Here is a 13611-nt window from a genome sequence, read left to right on the forward strand (position 1 = left end):
CACGGCAGGGCGGTTGTGTTTTTTTTTTTTGTGACTTGTGTTTTGCAAGCAATTAAGTGACATACTTATCCAACCTATATGCAGAGATGCTGCAGATACTTCCAAGACCCTTTAAGTGTATTTACTTTTCTAGAGGGTATTTGTGACAACTCGCAAGACAATGGAACTCGGAGATCCTTCTCAAAACTGACAGTGGTACCACAGTATTAATAACATACTGCTTGAATGGGTTATAATGTTTGTGCAACTGAATAGGAAAACATATCCCTAAATAGATAAGATGGGTTTTTTTCACCACTTAATGAGGGGCTTCTGATTTGAACAATTCTAAAAAAATAATAACGATACTGTGTACCACTTTAGCACGAGCTTGACACGTGTGTGTGTGTGTGTCTGTATTCAAATTAAAAAAAAACTTAAACCGGTGAAAGGAGAAGCTCCAGAGAGACACGTGTAGTTATCAGAGGGGTACATCTATATACAGTAGAGAGTATGCGGTATCTAGATATATTGCTGTACTACTTATTTAGCTCACTCATTTTGTACTAGTAATAACTCTCTCCAGAAACTTTCCATAGGGTTACCACTTTTAAAGATGAGACTCTTTCACCACTGCAGTGGGTCAGTTTTTATATAAATCAGTCACTTATGACAAAGCAGGTTGCGTGGTGCCACTTAATGACTTGTTCCCATGGCGACGCTTCCAGTCATCGGCCGGCTTAGTCAGAGCAGCGGGGCGATCTACGGGCCGACTGCAGTCTGAACAACAAATGCAGCGGTACATTTTCTGTGGTGCTGTGAGGAGGCTTGCTGCCACCGTTAATAAATTCTGTCCAATCAATCATCTCGCTGCTGCTGCTGCTGCTGGTTTTCTCGCACTGACTCCAGTTTAAAGCTCGTCGCCTGCTGTTGTTGATAATGATGTTGGCAGTCTCACCTGAGAGGTTGTGTTTGCTGTGAGGAATTGTAATAGTGGTGAAACAAGAGGTAAGAGATGCAGCTGTTTAATATGTGTGGTACCAGAGTGTTTGTAATCTCTGTTGCATTGTTAATCACAAATTACACTGTATAAATACAAAACATAACTTTTTCACATTTTTGATTCTCGGTGGTAAAGTGTACAAATAGAAATGAGGGAAAAAGAGAACCTTGCAAGTGTCACGGACATATAATACAATCAAGCTTTAACTACAACTACCAACACAACAGCTAAAAAGAGAAATCAATTTCTGACCAATTAAATCGCTCCAAATGACATTGTATGACAGCAGCTGTAACATGGGCCCTCAGAAGTTGAGTGTATGAGATAGAAGCTGGAGGTCAAACTTGGCTTTTTTTTTTTGCATGCTGTGTCTGTTTGACAATAAATAAATAAATAAACTCCCCAGAGAAGACTGGGGTCAGCTGGGTCTGATTCAGTCTGGAGTTTGTTTTTCTATCTGTTCAACAAATTCTCTTCTTTTTATTCCCCAGTTCCTCGACCACTTACTAACTGGAATTGAGGATATATGTGGACACTATGGACATCACCACTGGAAGGACAAGTATGGAACGATTTTAGAAGGAACTAACAACATATAAACACAAGAAAACACGAGCTACATTATTTTAATGAGTCATTAATTGTTTAGTATAAATTAGTAAACAATCTGACAAATGTGCATTAGAAATCACCCAATCCCAAATGTCTTGGTGATGATGTCTTTGAATTTTAAACTCTGAATATAAAATGTTTACTTTTTTACTAAGTGGCTTATATTTATAATTAACTGACAAATTGTAAGTGGTTTCTTTTCTGTCATATTCAGCTAACTATATGTAACCCGAGAGACGATACACAACACAACTATGGCTATAAATGTTGAATTATTGTTATTAATTCCAACATTTACCTATTTTTTTTTTTTTAACCCCCTTTAAGACTACGCAGCCTTTCTCCCTCCTGTTTTTACCGCCATGTCTGAGGTCTCCGTTCTCATCTGTCACTTCTTCCCATCTCTCAGATTGAACCGCTTCAACAAGAAGTATGTGAAGAAGTGGCTGATTACAGGCGAACGCTCCAAGGAGCCACAGCTCATCGCCTTCTACCACAAGATGGAGATGAAACAGGCCATTGAGATGGTGGAGAGCGGTGGGGGAGTCAAGCCGCCGTCTGCTGTGCCTTCCACCGTTTCCATGCAGTGAGTACCAACTAAACTTTTAAGTGCTTCAAGCAGTACTTGTCAAAGGATTTAAAAAAAAAAAAAAAAAATTGTGCTCAATATAGACCATGCTTAATATTTTAATTAACTTTGACACAGTCATTAAATTCTACAATAGTGGAGACCAAGTTTATTTTTGAAGGTACGATTTAGACCATCACAATAAAAGACATCCCATTAACCTCTGTAGTTTCTGTAATTAGCTGTAAATAGAAAATAACGGTTTATTTTCATGTTATTTTTTACATTACCTTCACTCACACTCAGTCATTTCATATTAATGAGGAATGCTTTTATGACTTCATGACTTTAATCCACTTTTTACAGTTAAATTGATGGAAACAAATCTATTTTTGAGGGAGATAGCACGATATATAATTTTATCCAGAGATGTCAAAGAGTTTTTTTTTAGTATATTGTGGGTTTGCACATTGCTTCGCAGAGATTGGTGGTTCTTTAAAGAGCGCTGACGTATTAAAGTTGTTCTTTCTAATTCTTAATACATAAACAGCACCTTCTGTCACCGAGAAGGTGCTGAGTAGCGAAGACTCATTTGTTATTGTTGCCCAGTGTGCTTGTATGGTATAACCTTTAAAAAAACAATGACTGTAAGCAGCAGTACGGGCCTCACTAAATTCTTCACTAATTTCACATCTGCAGTCAGAAGTAGTCAGTGACGAATGGCTAAATTGAGCCTTGGCCGGTCTTAACATCCAGTAGATGAGTCAGTCTTCACTAGATGTAAGTGAAGTAGAGACAGTTGGATACTCATGAGAGAATTAGTTTTCCTCACTTTGGACTCTGTTGCTGTAAAACAGATAGACAAAGTCAAACAAATGTCTAAAAGTTAATTCAGTAAAAACAGTAATAATCTCACTTAATTTATCTGTTACAGAAATAATGTCATCCCTAACATTTATAAGTAAATTAGGTCTCCTATTACTTAAAATATTGGCTGTTTACTGCCAGCCCGCACTGTTAGATATTTTCTCTCACGCATGTCATCTTTAGATTCGCAGAAAATATTCAGGGAAGTGCAATATCACGCGTGTAACTTCTTCCCACCAGTCTACAAAACAAAAATGTCTGATCGGTTTTCCTGTACATTCACCAGGAACATCCAGCCCAAGAAACCTTCTTCTGACAAATCTGCGAAAAAAGCTCTTTCGCAGCTGCCCAAAGGCCGAGAGGAGGAGATCAGGAAAATCCTCAGGAGTAACCTTCAGAAGACACGACAGAGGGTAACACTGCTGATACACGAGTAGTTCGCTTTTCTCGTTTATATCAGCAAATTGCACCGTCTTGTATCAGTGGGAGCTGAGCATATCATTATTCAATAATGATTTTCACTGATAAACAAAGCACATCTGCTGTATTTTTATAACGGACTGATTTCTTTGAACTCTGAATCAAATCAGTGTTGCAACAAATACTGACTTTTTAGGGGACACAGATTAGCACTTCTACTTGATTTACGCTGCCAAGAATATTGTTCCCATGGTGATCTTGGCATGAATAAATCAGCAATGATGACACAGTGGTATGAATTTTTTTTTTTTTTCTTTTCATGTGGCTTTGTTTCTTAGCTGTGCTCCTACAACAGACACTCTCTGTTGGTCGATCCTTACGAGGATGGACTGAGCGACATACTCATCAAGAAGCAGAAGATGGCTCATCTGGAGAAGAAGGTAAGCAACGCCTTTTAATATCAACCATCACCACCTAAATCAAGCCATCTGTCTGCTTTGTGGACAGTAGACTGCAAAGAAGCAGCTCTTATCATTTCATACTGGGCCACCAGCAGTTAAATGATTCGGGCAAAACTATGATTTGTTCTCGAATTAGTGAGTCCTGCAGTCTCCTAAATTAATTTTCTCCACACAAATAGGAGCTGATTCACTCGCGCAGTTGAGTGTCTCTACCACAATCTTCCATTTCACCCTCCTTTAATTGCATAATGAAAATAAGGCTCCTGTTTAGGATAAATTGGATGTGCTGGAAGCCACTGTAAACTCAAGAGGATTTCCAGAGTCCAACGAAGCAGCGCATCATATTAATTAAGTTTCTCTGAGATATTGATTCATGTTTGATTCCCAAACAATTAAACGATGAAGAATTGTGTATTTCTTGTCATTTTTCTGCTTTGTACATTAATGAAAGTGAATGTTTATGGAAGCTACATTATGCATGTTACATTTTGATTACACGCAGAAAGCTGATTCACCCCACAAATATACACTATCACCGTGTTTTCGTAGATAAAAGAGATGAATAACTACCTGACGGTGCCTGCTGCTCCTCCCGACTCCCCGACTATACACAGAGCTCGACTGGCCTCAGGTAAACACATCCATCTTAGCTACATCCAAATGCAAACACCCCATTATCTGCCACCATTTTACTGTCTGGTACCCCCCCCCCCCCTGAAATAACAGGAGAAAATGCAGCGTACCACTAATGGGACCCAGAAGGATCAGACTTTGTATTTTGTTAGGTTCAGAGGGCAGCTCTCACAAACCAGTAGTAACTATGGAAACACTGTTAATGTTCGCTGCTGCAGCCGTAACTATTTCCCCACCGATGGAAATATGTTTGCATGTGCCATCCCGGCATGTAAACCCGTGTGTGGTTTCATTTTAGGCAAAGATTCTGATTTCAAACCTGCTCAGCAGCAGAAAGGACACAAACTCTGCTCAGGTATGTCGTGAGTGTAGAGAAGATTCATTTGAAGTTGTGCTAACCTAACAGCAACTCTAACACGCATGCTCCTGTTGTTCTGCTTTTCAACACTCATTACTTATTCATTACTAATGAGGGGATTCTCATTACATGACTGACAAGGAGAAATTCAGATGAGTTATTAAAGCCAAGGAACAAAGTCCTGGACTAGAGTTCAGCATGTTGCATACAGGGAGCTTCAGTTTGTGTGGGTTTTTTTTTTTATTGTGTTTTTAGTGAAAGTGGATTTATTGCAGCATGTGTTGCACTACATATCGTCGTGACGTACTTTTGCGTATTTTTGTTGTACAGTGAAATGTGTGGAATGGTCTGAAAGCCTGATGTCCGCAAGTTTGTGTAGTGACTTTGACCTTCACATTTGTTGATCATATTTTCCTCCCCCTGTACATCGTATGTTCATGCACGCTGGTGGGATGATGAGATAATATCAGATCCCTTTTTAAAGCCCTGTTAAAGCTAATTGCCTGACATTGCAACTTTTATCCTGCATGTAGACCCCCAAACCTACAGCGTGAAGCAGATGTCAGACAGCGTGCCGACCATTCAGGTGGACCTGGCCTCTCCTCAGTCTCCAGACTCTGTAAACCTCATGGATGAATTCAGACGGGAGGAGGAGGAGCAGCAGCAGCGGAGGGAGGAGGAGGACCACGGCCTGATGATGAAGCCTCCTGGGGGGCCGAGTAGACTCGACAAGCCAGGTGAGGAGAACGGAGTCAGCGATCAGCCGAAGCTAACGAGATGTCTGAGCGACCCCGGTCCCAGCGCGGACGAGGACGAGGACGAACCCTTCCTGCCCTAAAGGTGGAACCCCGGATATGGAGGGGGTCCGGCTGAACGCCCACCCTCGCTGGTTCAAATGGGGGGAGGGCTGCTTCACCGCTCCGCTCTAAAGGAACTCTTTGGTGGAGAAACCAAACAAGCCAAAACTGCTAATGCTGGACGAACCAGAAACAAAAATGAAAAGGAGAGGAAAGAAAAGAAAAGAAGAGCCATTAGTGTGTTCCGCTCATTGCTCTTTATTTTTTCTAGACGGGAGTGGAGCTGGGAGTGGAGCTGCTAGCTGAGAGATGGTGGAGTTTACGGTTGACAGTGAGACATTCAGGAAAGAACTATGCATTACCAAAGGTTTGGACTGTTTTCGTGTCAGACAATGTTATTTTGACTTCCGTGTCAGACTGTCTTTTTCTTTTAATAATAGCTGTTAATTTCATGTTTGTTTGTTTTTTCTTCCATCTTTTCTGTCTTTGAATTCACAGAGGCATGCTGGCCCTAAATGTCATCAAAAGAACAACAGTCCAAACATAACACATTGAAGTTTGTTTTTTCACTGTCATTCTATCACTTGAAATTGCTGGATATCCAAACATTTAGATTGTAGCTGTTTTAATATTTAATATTTGGCCTTATTTGATGTCAGACTTTTTCACATGGTGCATTTTAATCTCTCGTGTCTTTTTTTTTTTAATTTTTTTTTTTAAAACCAACATATTTTACTTTCAGGGGCACAAACATCTGTCATTAATCAGAGTTTATTCCAGTATTTGTTGTTTGTAGGTTGGATGTATTTAGTCACTGTGCAAACCACCGACTAAAAGAACCACAGCTGTTTAAAGTCGGGCTTACAGACCTGTGGCCTTGTTCTGTGGCTGTTCTATGGGAGTCCAGAAACTGCTCACTGTTATAGAAGGTCAAGAGGTTTTGACCTTGAAACATGAAGAGGAGCTGAGTGTTTGGATATCTTATTGGACAGATGTTTTGATCAGCCATCATACACGTTTCCTCATCCGAGTTAGATCACGTGTTGTCGTGCCGCTTTGCTCTGTGGATGTTGTTTGTTTTTCCTTCGAGGTAGAATACCCTTTAAATTCGCTGATGTAGCGGTGGCGTTGTTAAAGTAGATGTCTCTCTTAATAATAATAATAACCTAATTAACAAGCTCCCATCAACAGTCACTTTCACTCTCTTCATATTGTAAACCTCTACACACACGAGTTGGGTTTAATATAACGGATCTAAATACTTAATTCTCTGTATCTTTTACATGCCTGTTTGCATTGTCTTGTTGTTGTTGTTGTTTTTTTTTAAAGAAGCATTTGTTCTCTATATTACCACTGAGGATATTGACAGCACACAATAACTGAAGGTTATTTTGTACAGGAATCCATCCACGCCTCTTAACCTTCTTCAAAATCTAACACTGTCGGCATGTTGTGGCAAAAAAAGAAGAAGAAAAAAAAAAAGAAGCAATTCTATGCAGTAGAGATGTGTAAATTATGTAGATGAATTATAATATTCTATATTTATGAACACCCTTTAAACGTCTTTTAAAAACCTTTTCATCTTCTGAACATGCAAATCACCGCTAAAGGCAACAACTGAAATCAAACACTGGTATTAAACCGTCGTTAAAAACCGTTCGCTAGAATTTTTCGCACGTCCGAGCAAGACTCCAAAATGAGCTGCAGGGTTATTACCTGCTGTCTCATGTCGTGTTGGTACTCTGCTGTACTTTCTACGGCTGTACAGTGTGTACGATAGTCAGTGTAAAATACACCGCACGTCCACAAAAGCTGCTCGGCGAATCAAACGTATTATTGAAGTTATGGACGCTTATTTGGATTGATTTGAGCACGTTCATTAAAAAAAAAAAAAAAAAGGCACCACGTTGTAAACTTTTTCTACAGAACAGCCGGTGTCACAGCCAATAACAATTCGATTGTAAAGCCACAGTTATTCTTTCACTTGAGTCCATTAAGTGCTCGACCCCCGTACAGAAAGAGTTTCCAGGTCGTGCAACGACCTGACTGCGGACAGCAAAAACTCCGGCTTTGAAACCCGGTCGAACTGAAGTAGCTTGAGTGAGTCACCGTTCCACTTTTCTGGCTGTTCCCTTGCGTGTTGGCGACGATTGAATCCTTCCTGATCCTCTTACATCCAGAAAGCTCGCGTTACAGCTGAGGGGAAAGAGCAGAAGCGGCCTAACGGCTTCTTCATTTCTTCCACTCCTCTTCTCTTAAGCATCTGTAAAATGCTTGCTACGGTAACGTCAGTTACCAAGAGTTGAAGGATGTTTTGGCAGTCGACACATTCACTCCTGTAAATCAGTGGGAACATCCCAGCGTACATTTTTTTTTTTTGCCAAAACACTCTTCCTGCTTTCCAATTTATAAAATGATGTTAAAGTTGGCAGATGGAAGGGTCAAACTTTAAAACTTCTTAGTTCCCTGTTGCCTAACCACATTTGATTTTTACATTATAATAAAGCTCAGCGTGTGCGACAGACTATTAGAGAGGAGAAGTGCGCTGGAAATGTCAACAAGGACGGGTCTAAAGACAAACGTGACGAGCTTAATGACTTGCAGAACATTCCTCATCCTCAAATTGCCTTTTTATTGTCGTGTGGACAGTAATGTTTCACACGCGACATTGGATTTATGAGCTCCTCCGAAGCTACAGAAGCCCTGGGAACGGTTTCTCTACATCTCCGCTGTTGTGTTTCTTATAATCTTCCCAGATGCTCTATGATTTGGCAGTTTGTTCATCTCTTAACACTTAACTGCTCTTCAGAGGCTCATGAGTAGATTTCAGGACGGTTGCAGTAAGTAAACAAAGCAACGCATCTCTAAACATACCCCTGCGTGTGGATGTGTGTGACTGTGTGAATGCAAAGCGGGTTATCTCTGAGAATATCCTGCTTGAGAGTATTTTTTTATTTTTATTTTTTATTTTTTTTACGTCAAAATGATAAGGAGAGTTTTCATTACCGGAGGGTGCGATCAAACGGAGGGAAACCAGAAGCTTCACATTTAGATCAAAACAATGCTTCAAGCGGAACACGCCATGCCCCTCATTATTTTCACGTTATTCCAAAGACTTGATTTCTCAAAAAGAAACGCTATTTTCACAACTTTTATTTTTCATACCGAATGCGTCTTCAGGGCAAACATTCTCGCGCTCCTGGCAGGGTAATGTTTGGTGCGGAGAACCTTAATCTGAAGCCATACCGCCTTTAGAAGAACCGCTTTTAATTGTATTTACTTATGTAATGTTATGTACACATTGTTTTTGCCTTTATTTTGCTTGACGCACAAATCAAACAAAGCCTTCACAGTTAAATCATCTGTCCTCTTCGCTTTTTAATCAAATGGATGCTCTCCGTTCTCTTTTTTTTGGGAGTTTCCACACTGGATGTATGTCCACCACCGGTGCATTGTTTTTACGTCGTGGCATTCGACTTCATTGAATGCGTTGGCAACACTGTCGCCTCAGCAGCATTCACTTCAGCTTTTTTTTTTTTTGTTTTTGGTTCCTTATATTTCTGTGCACTTAAAAACTCTTCGTGCTTTACTTGTTCAACCACTTGATTGTAAAAAAAAAAAAATGTTTTCATCAGCTTTACGGGATATTTGAGTCCCTTTGCTTTCAATCGTCAAGTACTGTAAATGGAGTCGAGCGTTGCATCACTCCGTGTGCTTTACAGATGGCTTCACTGTGGATTTTTTTGGGTTTTTGTTTTTTTTCTTCCATCTCATGTTCACTTGTAACGGCACTCCAGAAGCATTTGTCACCCAAACTTTAAACGGCGGAGTTTTCAGAGTAGAAACAGGCTGAATTTACTGCAAAATAAACTATAAACAGTGCAGCTTCTAAGCTTTATGTTCAAACTCACTTCTCCTGAAGTTAAATTGTTCCACTGGAAAAAAACCAACATATATATATTTTTTTTTCCTGATATTCAGACAAAATCTTCCATTAATTCTCTACAACATAACAGATCTCTGTAAAGACGCGCTTCAGCTTTGTCACTGTGAGCGTTCAGCATTGGCATCAGGTACATTTGTGTTTTGTTGTAATTGCAGTGCAGATTCATCTAGTCAACACATTCCTAGTATCATATCAAAAGATGAATGGATAATAATAGTGGTCTCACTGGTAGAAAAAAAAAAAGAAACACAGTTCCTAAATAAAGGGAAATCACCAATTTGGATACTTTAGGATTTGTACTGTTTGGGCTAAAACTTGCAACAACACTGGTATGTTCCTTTTATAAAGTACTGTAACATTTGACTAGCCCGGCAGCACAAGGCAAATTAGACAAAGACGTTCAATTCTAAAGGGCAGCAATCATAGTGTGACGCACACTCGCACACTCGTCAACATAATGAACCATGTGGAGTCACTACTCCACCATCCAAAGAGTTTTTCCTCCCTTGTTTACCTCATCTTCCTCCTCCAATTTGCTTGATCCAGCCCCTGTCGCACGCCACTATTTTAAACCACACCGAGCACTTTAACGAAGCACTACCTTTATCTCAAAACTCTGATGTTAGCGAGAGCAATAAACGGCTTTAATGTAGTGTACACGTTGTGCATGGCTAACAGGGGACACATCACAGGGAAAAGGAATGTACTTTACGATGGGCGTTATTACCAGGGATGGGTTGGGTGTTGTACAGCAGAGAGGCCAAGATTGAAAATCCTGGTGAATGTTATGCTTTGACTTGATGACAGAGTTGATTATATTTCCCTTTTGTTCATCTTTTATGTTTATCTTTAATGTTTTTTTTTGTTTTTTTTTGGTTTAATTTCTGTGTCAGTCAATTATTTGCAGACGCAAATTGAAATTCGTCAATGATTAAAGATTTATTTTTAATTTATACGCACATGAATTGCAAATATATATTCAAATAAATATATAGTAAAGAAGTTTATTATATGATGTACAAATTAGAATCTGAAGAATATAAAGTGTGCACTTTCTTGTTCATTCATCTTTAGCTTTCAGCATTCCGTTGTAATGACCAGTAAAACTTAACAAGCAGTAATGAAACTACATCTGAAACTATATAATAGATTAAAGTTATACTTTATAGCACACCTGTGTCTGTGTCTCATGATTGAAGATTAATGTTGTGGTTGACCCAAAAGTGGAGAAAAAAAACAACTTGGGGTTTCATTTGAGTTTTGGTAGATCTTTAACGTTTTGGGGGGGGAAATGCTGTCATTCTGTGCTAAAATTACAGCTGGTTGCAGCTTATTTGAGGCGATAATTCACCTACCTCCTTTTCAGGCAATCGGTCTCCCTGGTAACCAAGAAAATTGAGGAGAAGCTTGTTCAATTAGTGTGAGCAGATCTGCCGGACCCTAAATGTATGTGGTGAGTGCACATTGTAAATGTGTTGTATGCCGTGTAGTCAATTCTCTCTCGACATAAATTTGCTCCTTGGCTATTGTCAGTCCCAGCATCCCCAGCGACCTGCCAGCTCTTTTCTGCCAGAAGACTGTCAAAACGCAGGGCTTTTAATTTGAAACAATGGCTTTTAATTTGAAACAGATACAGGAAGTCACAGCAATTGGCTAAACCAATGGTGACTTCATCAGTAGAGTCTTTCCTTCTGGACTTTGATGGAAAAGAAATGTAAACTCTCTTAAATTGAAATTATTCCAATCATGTACAATTATCATTTCAAAATTACTTGCTCGAGCACTCGTTCGCAGAAGGGATCGTCACACACTTTTGAACTTGCAATAACCTTTTTTGGCCAGAAGGGAAGAGTGCTGAACATTGTAATTAAGATACAACCAGCTGGGATTCAGCTGCGTTCTGAGCATGCAGAGTCCCAAAAGTAAAATATAAGAGGGAGGAGCTGGATTCATATATCTGGGAGACATTCTATAATTGGATACTTTGTTGAGTCGAATAAACTCAGAATGAACCGTCTGCCTTGTTAAAGTGGCGCTGCTGTTGAGGATGTGAAGTACCCAGAGAGACGGCTGTGGCTGCTGTGGCTGCTCTGGCTGAGTTTATTTATTCCGCTTCTATTTCTGGTAGATGGGGGAAAAAAATCACAATGACTCGTGCGCTTCTTAACCAGTTTGGCCCGACGAACACGAGGTTCTGCTCTATTTATAATATTCACTCATTTCAGGTCTTGGCATTTGTTGCATTCTATTGTTTTCCAGCAGAGCTGCTGGGTGGCCAAGTTAATTTGACATCTGAGGAGTCTGGTTTCAGACTCCCAATTACTGGTATCATTGTTGGCTGAAGAATCCTATTTATATTTAAATTGGTTGGCATTTAGCTGACACTCATTCAAAGGAATTAACAGTAAGTAAACAGTAAAACAAGCTTAAATTCCCAGATCACCAACGTTACAGACGAACAACAGCCAAGTTGTGCTCTCCACAAATCAAAGTTACCACTGATTTTAAGCTGTTAATATCTCTTGACTTTGACCGTCATAGGGTCGAGTTGCCACGTAAATGGTTCAACATTGTGGAAAATAGAATTTAGAGATTCAGATGATGAAACAAAGAAGATATTGCATGTTAATAAGTGAGTTTATAGGTGCACGTACCACACGTCAGTGAAATAAAATTGACTACAATACCCGTGAAAACAAATACACCATTAATGCTGCTTTTAGATCGTTTATCTGGGGACTGCATCAGAAAAGACTTGAATCAGCTATATGGTCATTTTTGATTGAGGCTAGACTTTAATTTAGGTTGTAGGTGGGCTGCAATACTTTATTGTGTGTGCTGAGCATCTTTACTATCATTATAGTAAAAGTAGAAAGATATGAACAAAATTCAGAACCACAAATGGGGACAAACAAGTACATACTGTAAGTGACTGTGACTTCAGAGGTCATCACACACTGAACTCCCAAATGAAATGCTGGATATTTACCAGCCATCCCTTCCGCCGCTCCAAATTAGCACGTGGAGGGCGAATTAAGCCTGAAAGCTTTTCAAATGGATTAGTTTGAGTGTTTATGTATTTGTCTTTTTTTGCTCTTGTTAAATTACTGTCGGTCCGCTGGGTCTGTCATCGTGGAGCTTTTTTAAATTGGTCTTGTTTGCAAGAGGGCTCTCCTATTTATTTTCTCCTCATCGCTCCTTAATGTTTGGAGCGTCTGCCCTTTACGTTTAATGATGCTGTTTGTTTTAAATATTGGACTAGTTTGACCCTCAGTCACCTCTAAATACACAGAGGAACACAGGGTCTTTTAGTGAGTGCAAAATATATCTGCACACTCTGTCTTAAATTTATAATGTTGGTGAATTTGGCTGAAAGGACCATTTTAATCCAACCCAAATGTGTGCAAATAGAGTATATACTGTATATTAAAATGTATCCACATCACATCCCAGGGTTCTGACTGCAGCGTACAAACACACACCAGCAGAGGGCACTGTGTAACTATACAATCACCCAGTTCCCCAACAAGTGCTGCCTTCCCAGAACAAGAAAACAAGCTGTTACTTTTTCACTTGTAATTTCACTGTAAGGGTGATTTGTACACTAAAAGCACGCTGGCCTGTTTAAATCGGTGCGCTGGGGAGGGAGTCTGGCTTTTTTTTTTTTTTTTTTTTTGTGGCCCCATTCCATCAGCTCAATGGTGTGTTTCCTACTGCGTTCCCTCTCATTTACATGGACCATATACTCCCATCTAATGCATGGCTAATTGTTGTGTTCAGGCAATAAAAAATAAAAATAAATAAACACTTGAACCGTGACGCTGATGTTCCTCACAAGTGAACGTTCTGATTCTCAGCGTCGGCTGCTGCGCTTTGAAAATGTTTTGTTACACAAGAAGAGATTTTTTTTTTTTTGATTATGAATGTGGTGGAGAAGGGTCACTGAAGGGCCGCGTGCACACTGCAG

At 39.7% G+C, this 13611-nt stretch overlaps 1 protein-coding gene across 4 annotated transcripts in view; it reads left to right on the plus strand.

Moving 5' to 3' along the window:
* Nucleotides 1–8071, plus strand: part of slc9a1a (solute carrier family 9 member A1a) — a 28118-nt gene extending 20047 nt beyond the window's left edge. The window contains exons 7-15 of one of the 4 annotated variants that reach the window (XR_011311120.1): nt 1474–1544; nt 2004–2180; nt 3316–3442; nt 3788–3889; nt 4460–4541; nt 4842–4898; nt 5435–5638; nt 5970–6065; nt 6197–8071. Coding sequence is in view for 3 of the 4 variants with exons in the window: in XM_069703774.1 (XP_069559875.1) it covers nt 1474–1544; nt 2004–2180; nt 3316–3442; nt 3788–3889; nt 4460–4541; nt 4842–4898; nt 5435–5739 (921 nt within the window). In the remaining variant the exon portion in view is untranslated. Of the gene's footprint in view, nt 1–1473; nt 1545–2003; nt 2181–3315; nt 3443–3787; nt 3890–4459; nt 4542–4841; nt 4899–5434; nt 5930–5969 lie in introns of those variants that run through there. The other 3 variants (XM_069703777.1, XM_069703774.1, XM_069703775.1) reach the window with 3 other exon arrangements.
* Nucleotides 8072–13611: the final 5540 nt, after the last annotated feature.

Source organism: Brachyistius frenatus, unplaced genomic scaffold (assembly GCF_029030835.1).
Source record: "Brachyistius frenatus isolate BFR_SWC_R1_liver_20210118 unplaced genomic scaffold, ASM2903083v1 Contig_48, whole genome shotgun sequence".
In the NCBI taxonomy this organism is placed as follows: Eukaryota; Metazoa; Chordata; class Actinopteri; family Embiotocidae; genus Brachyistius; species Brachyistius frenatus.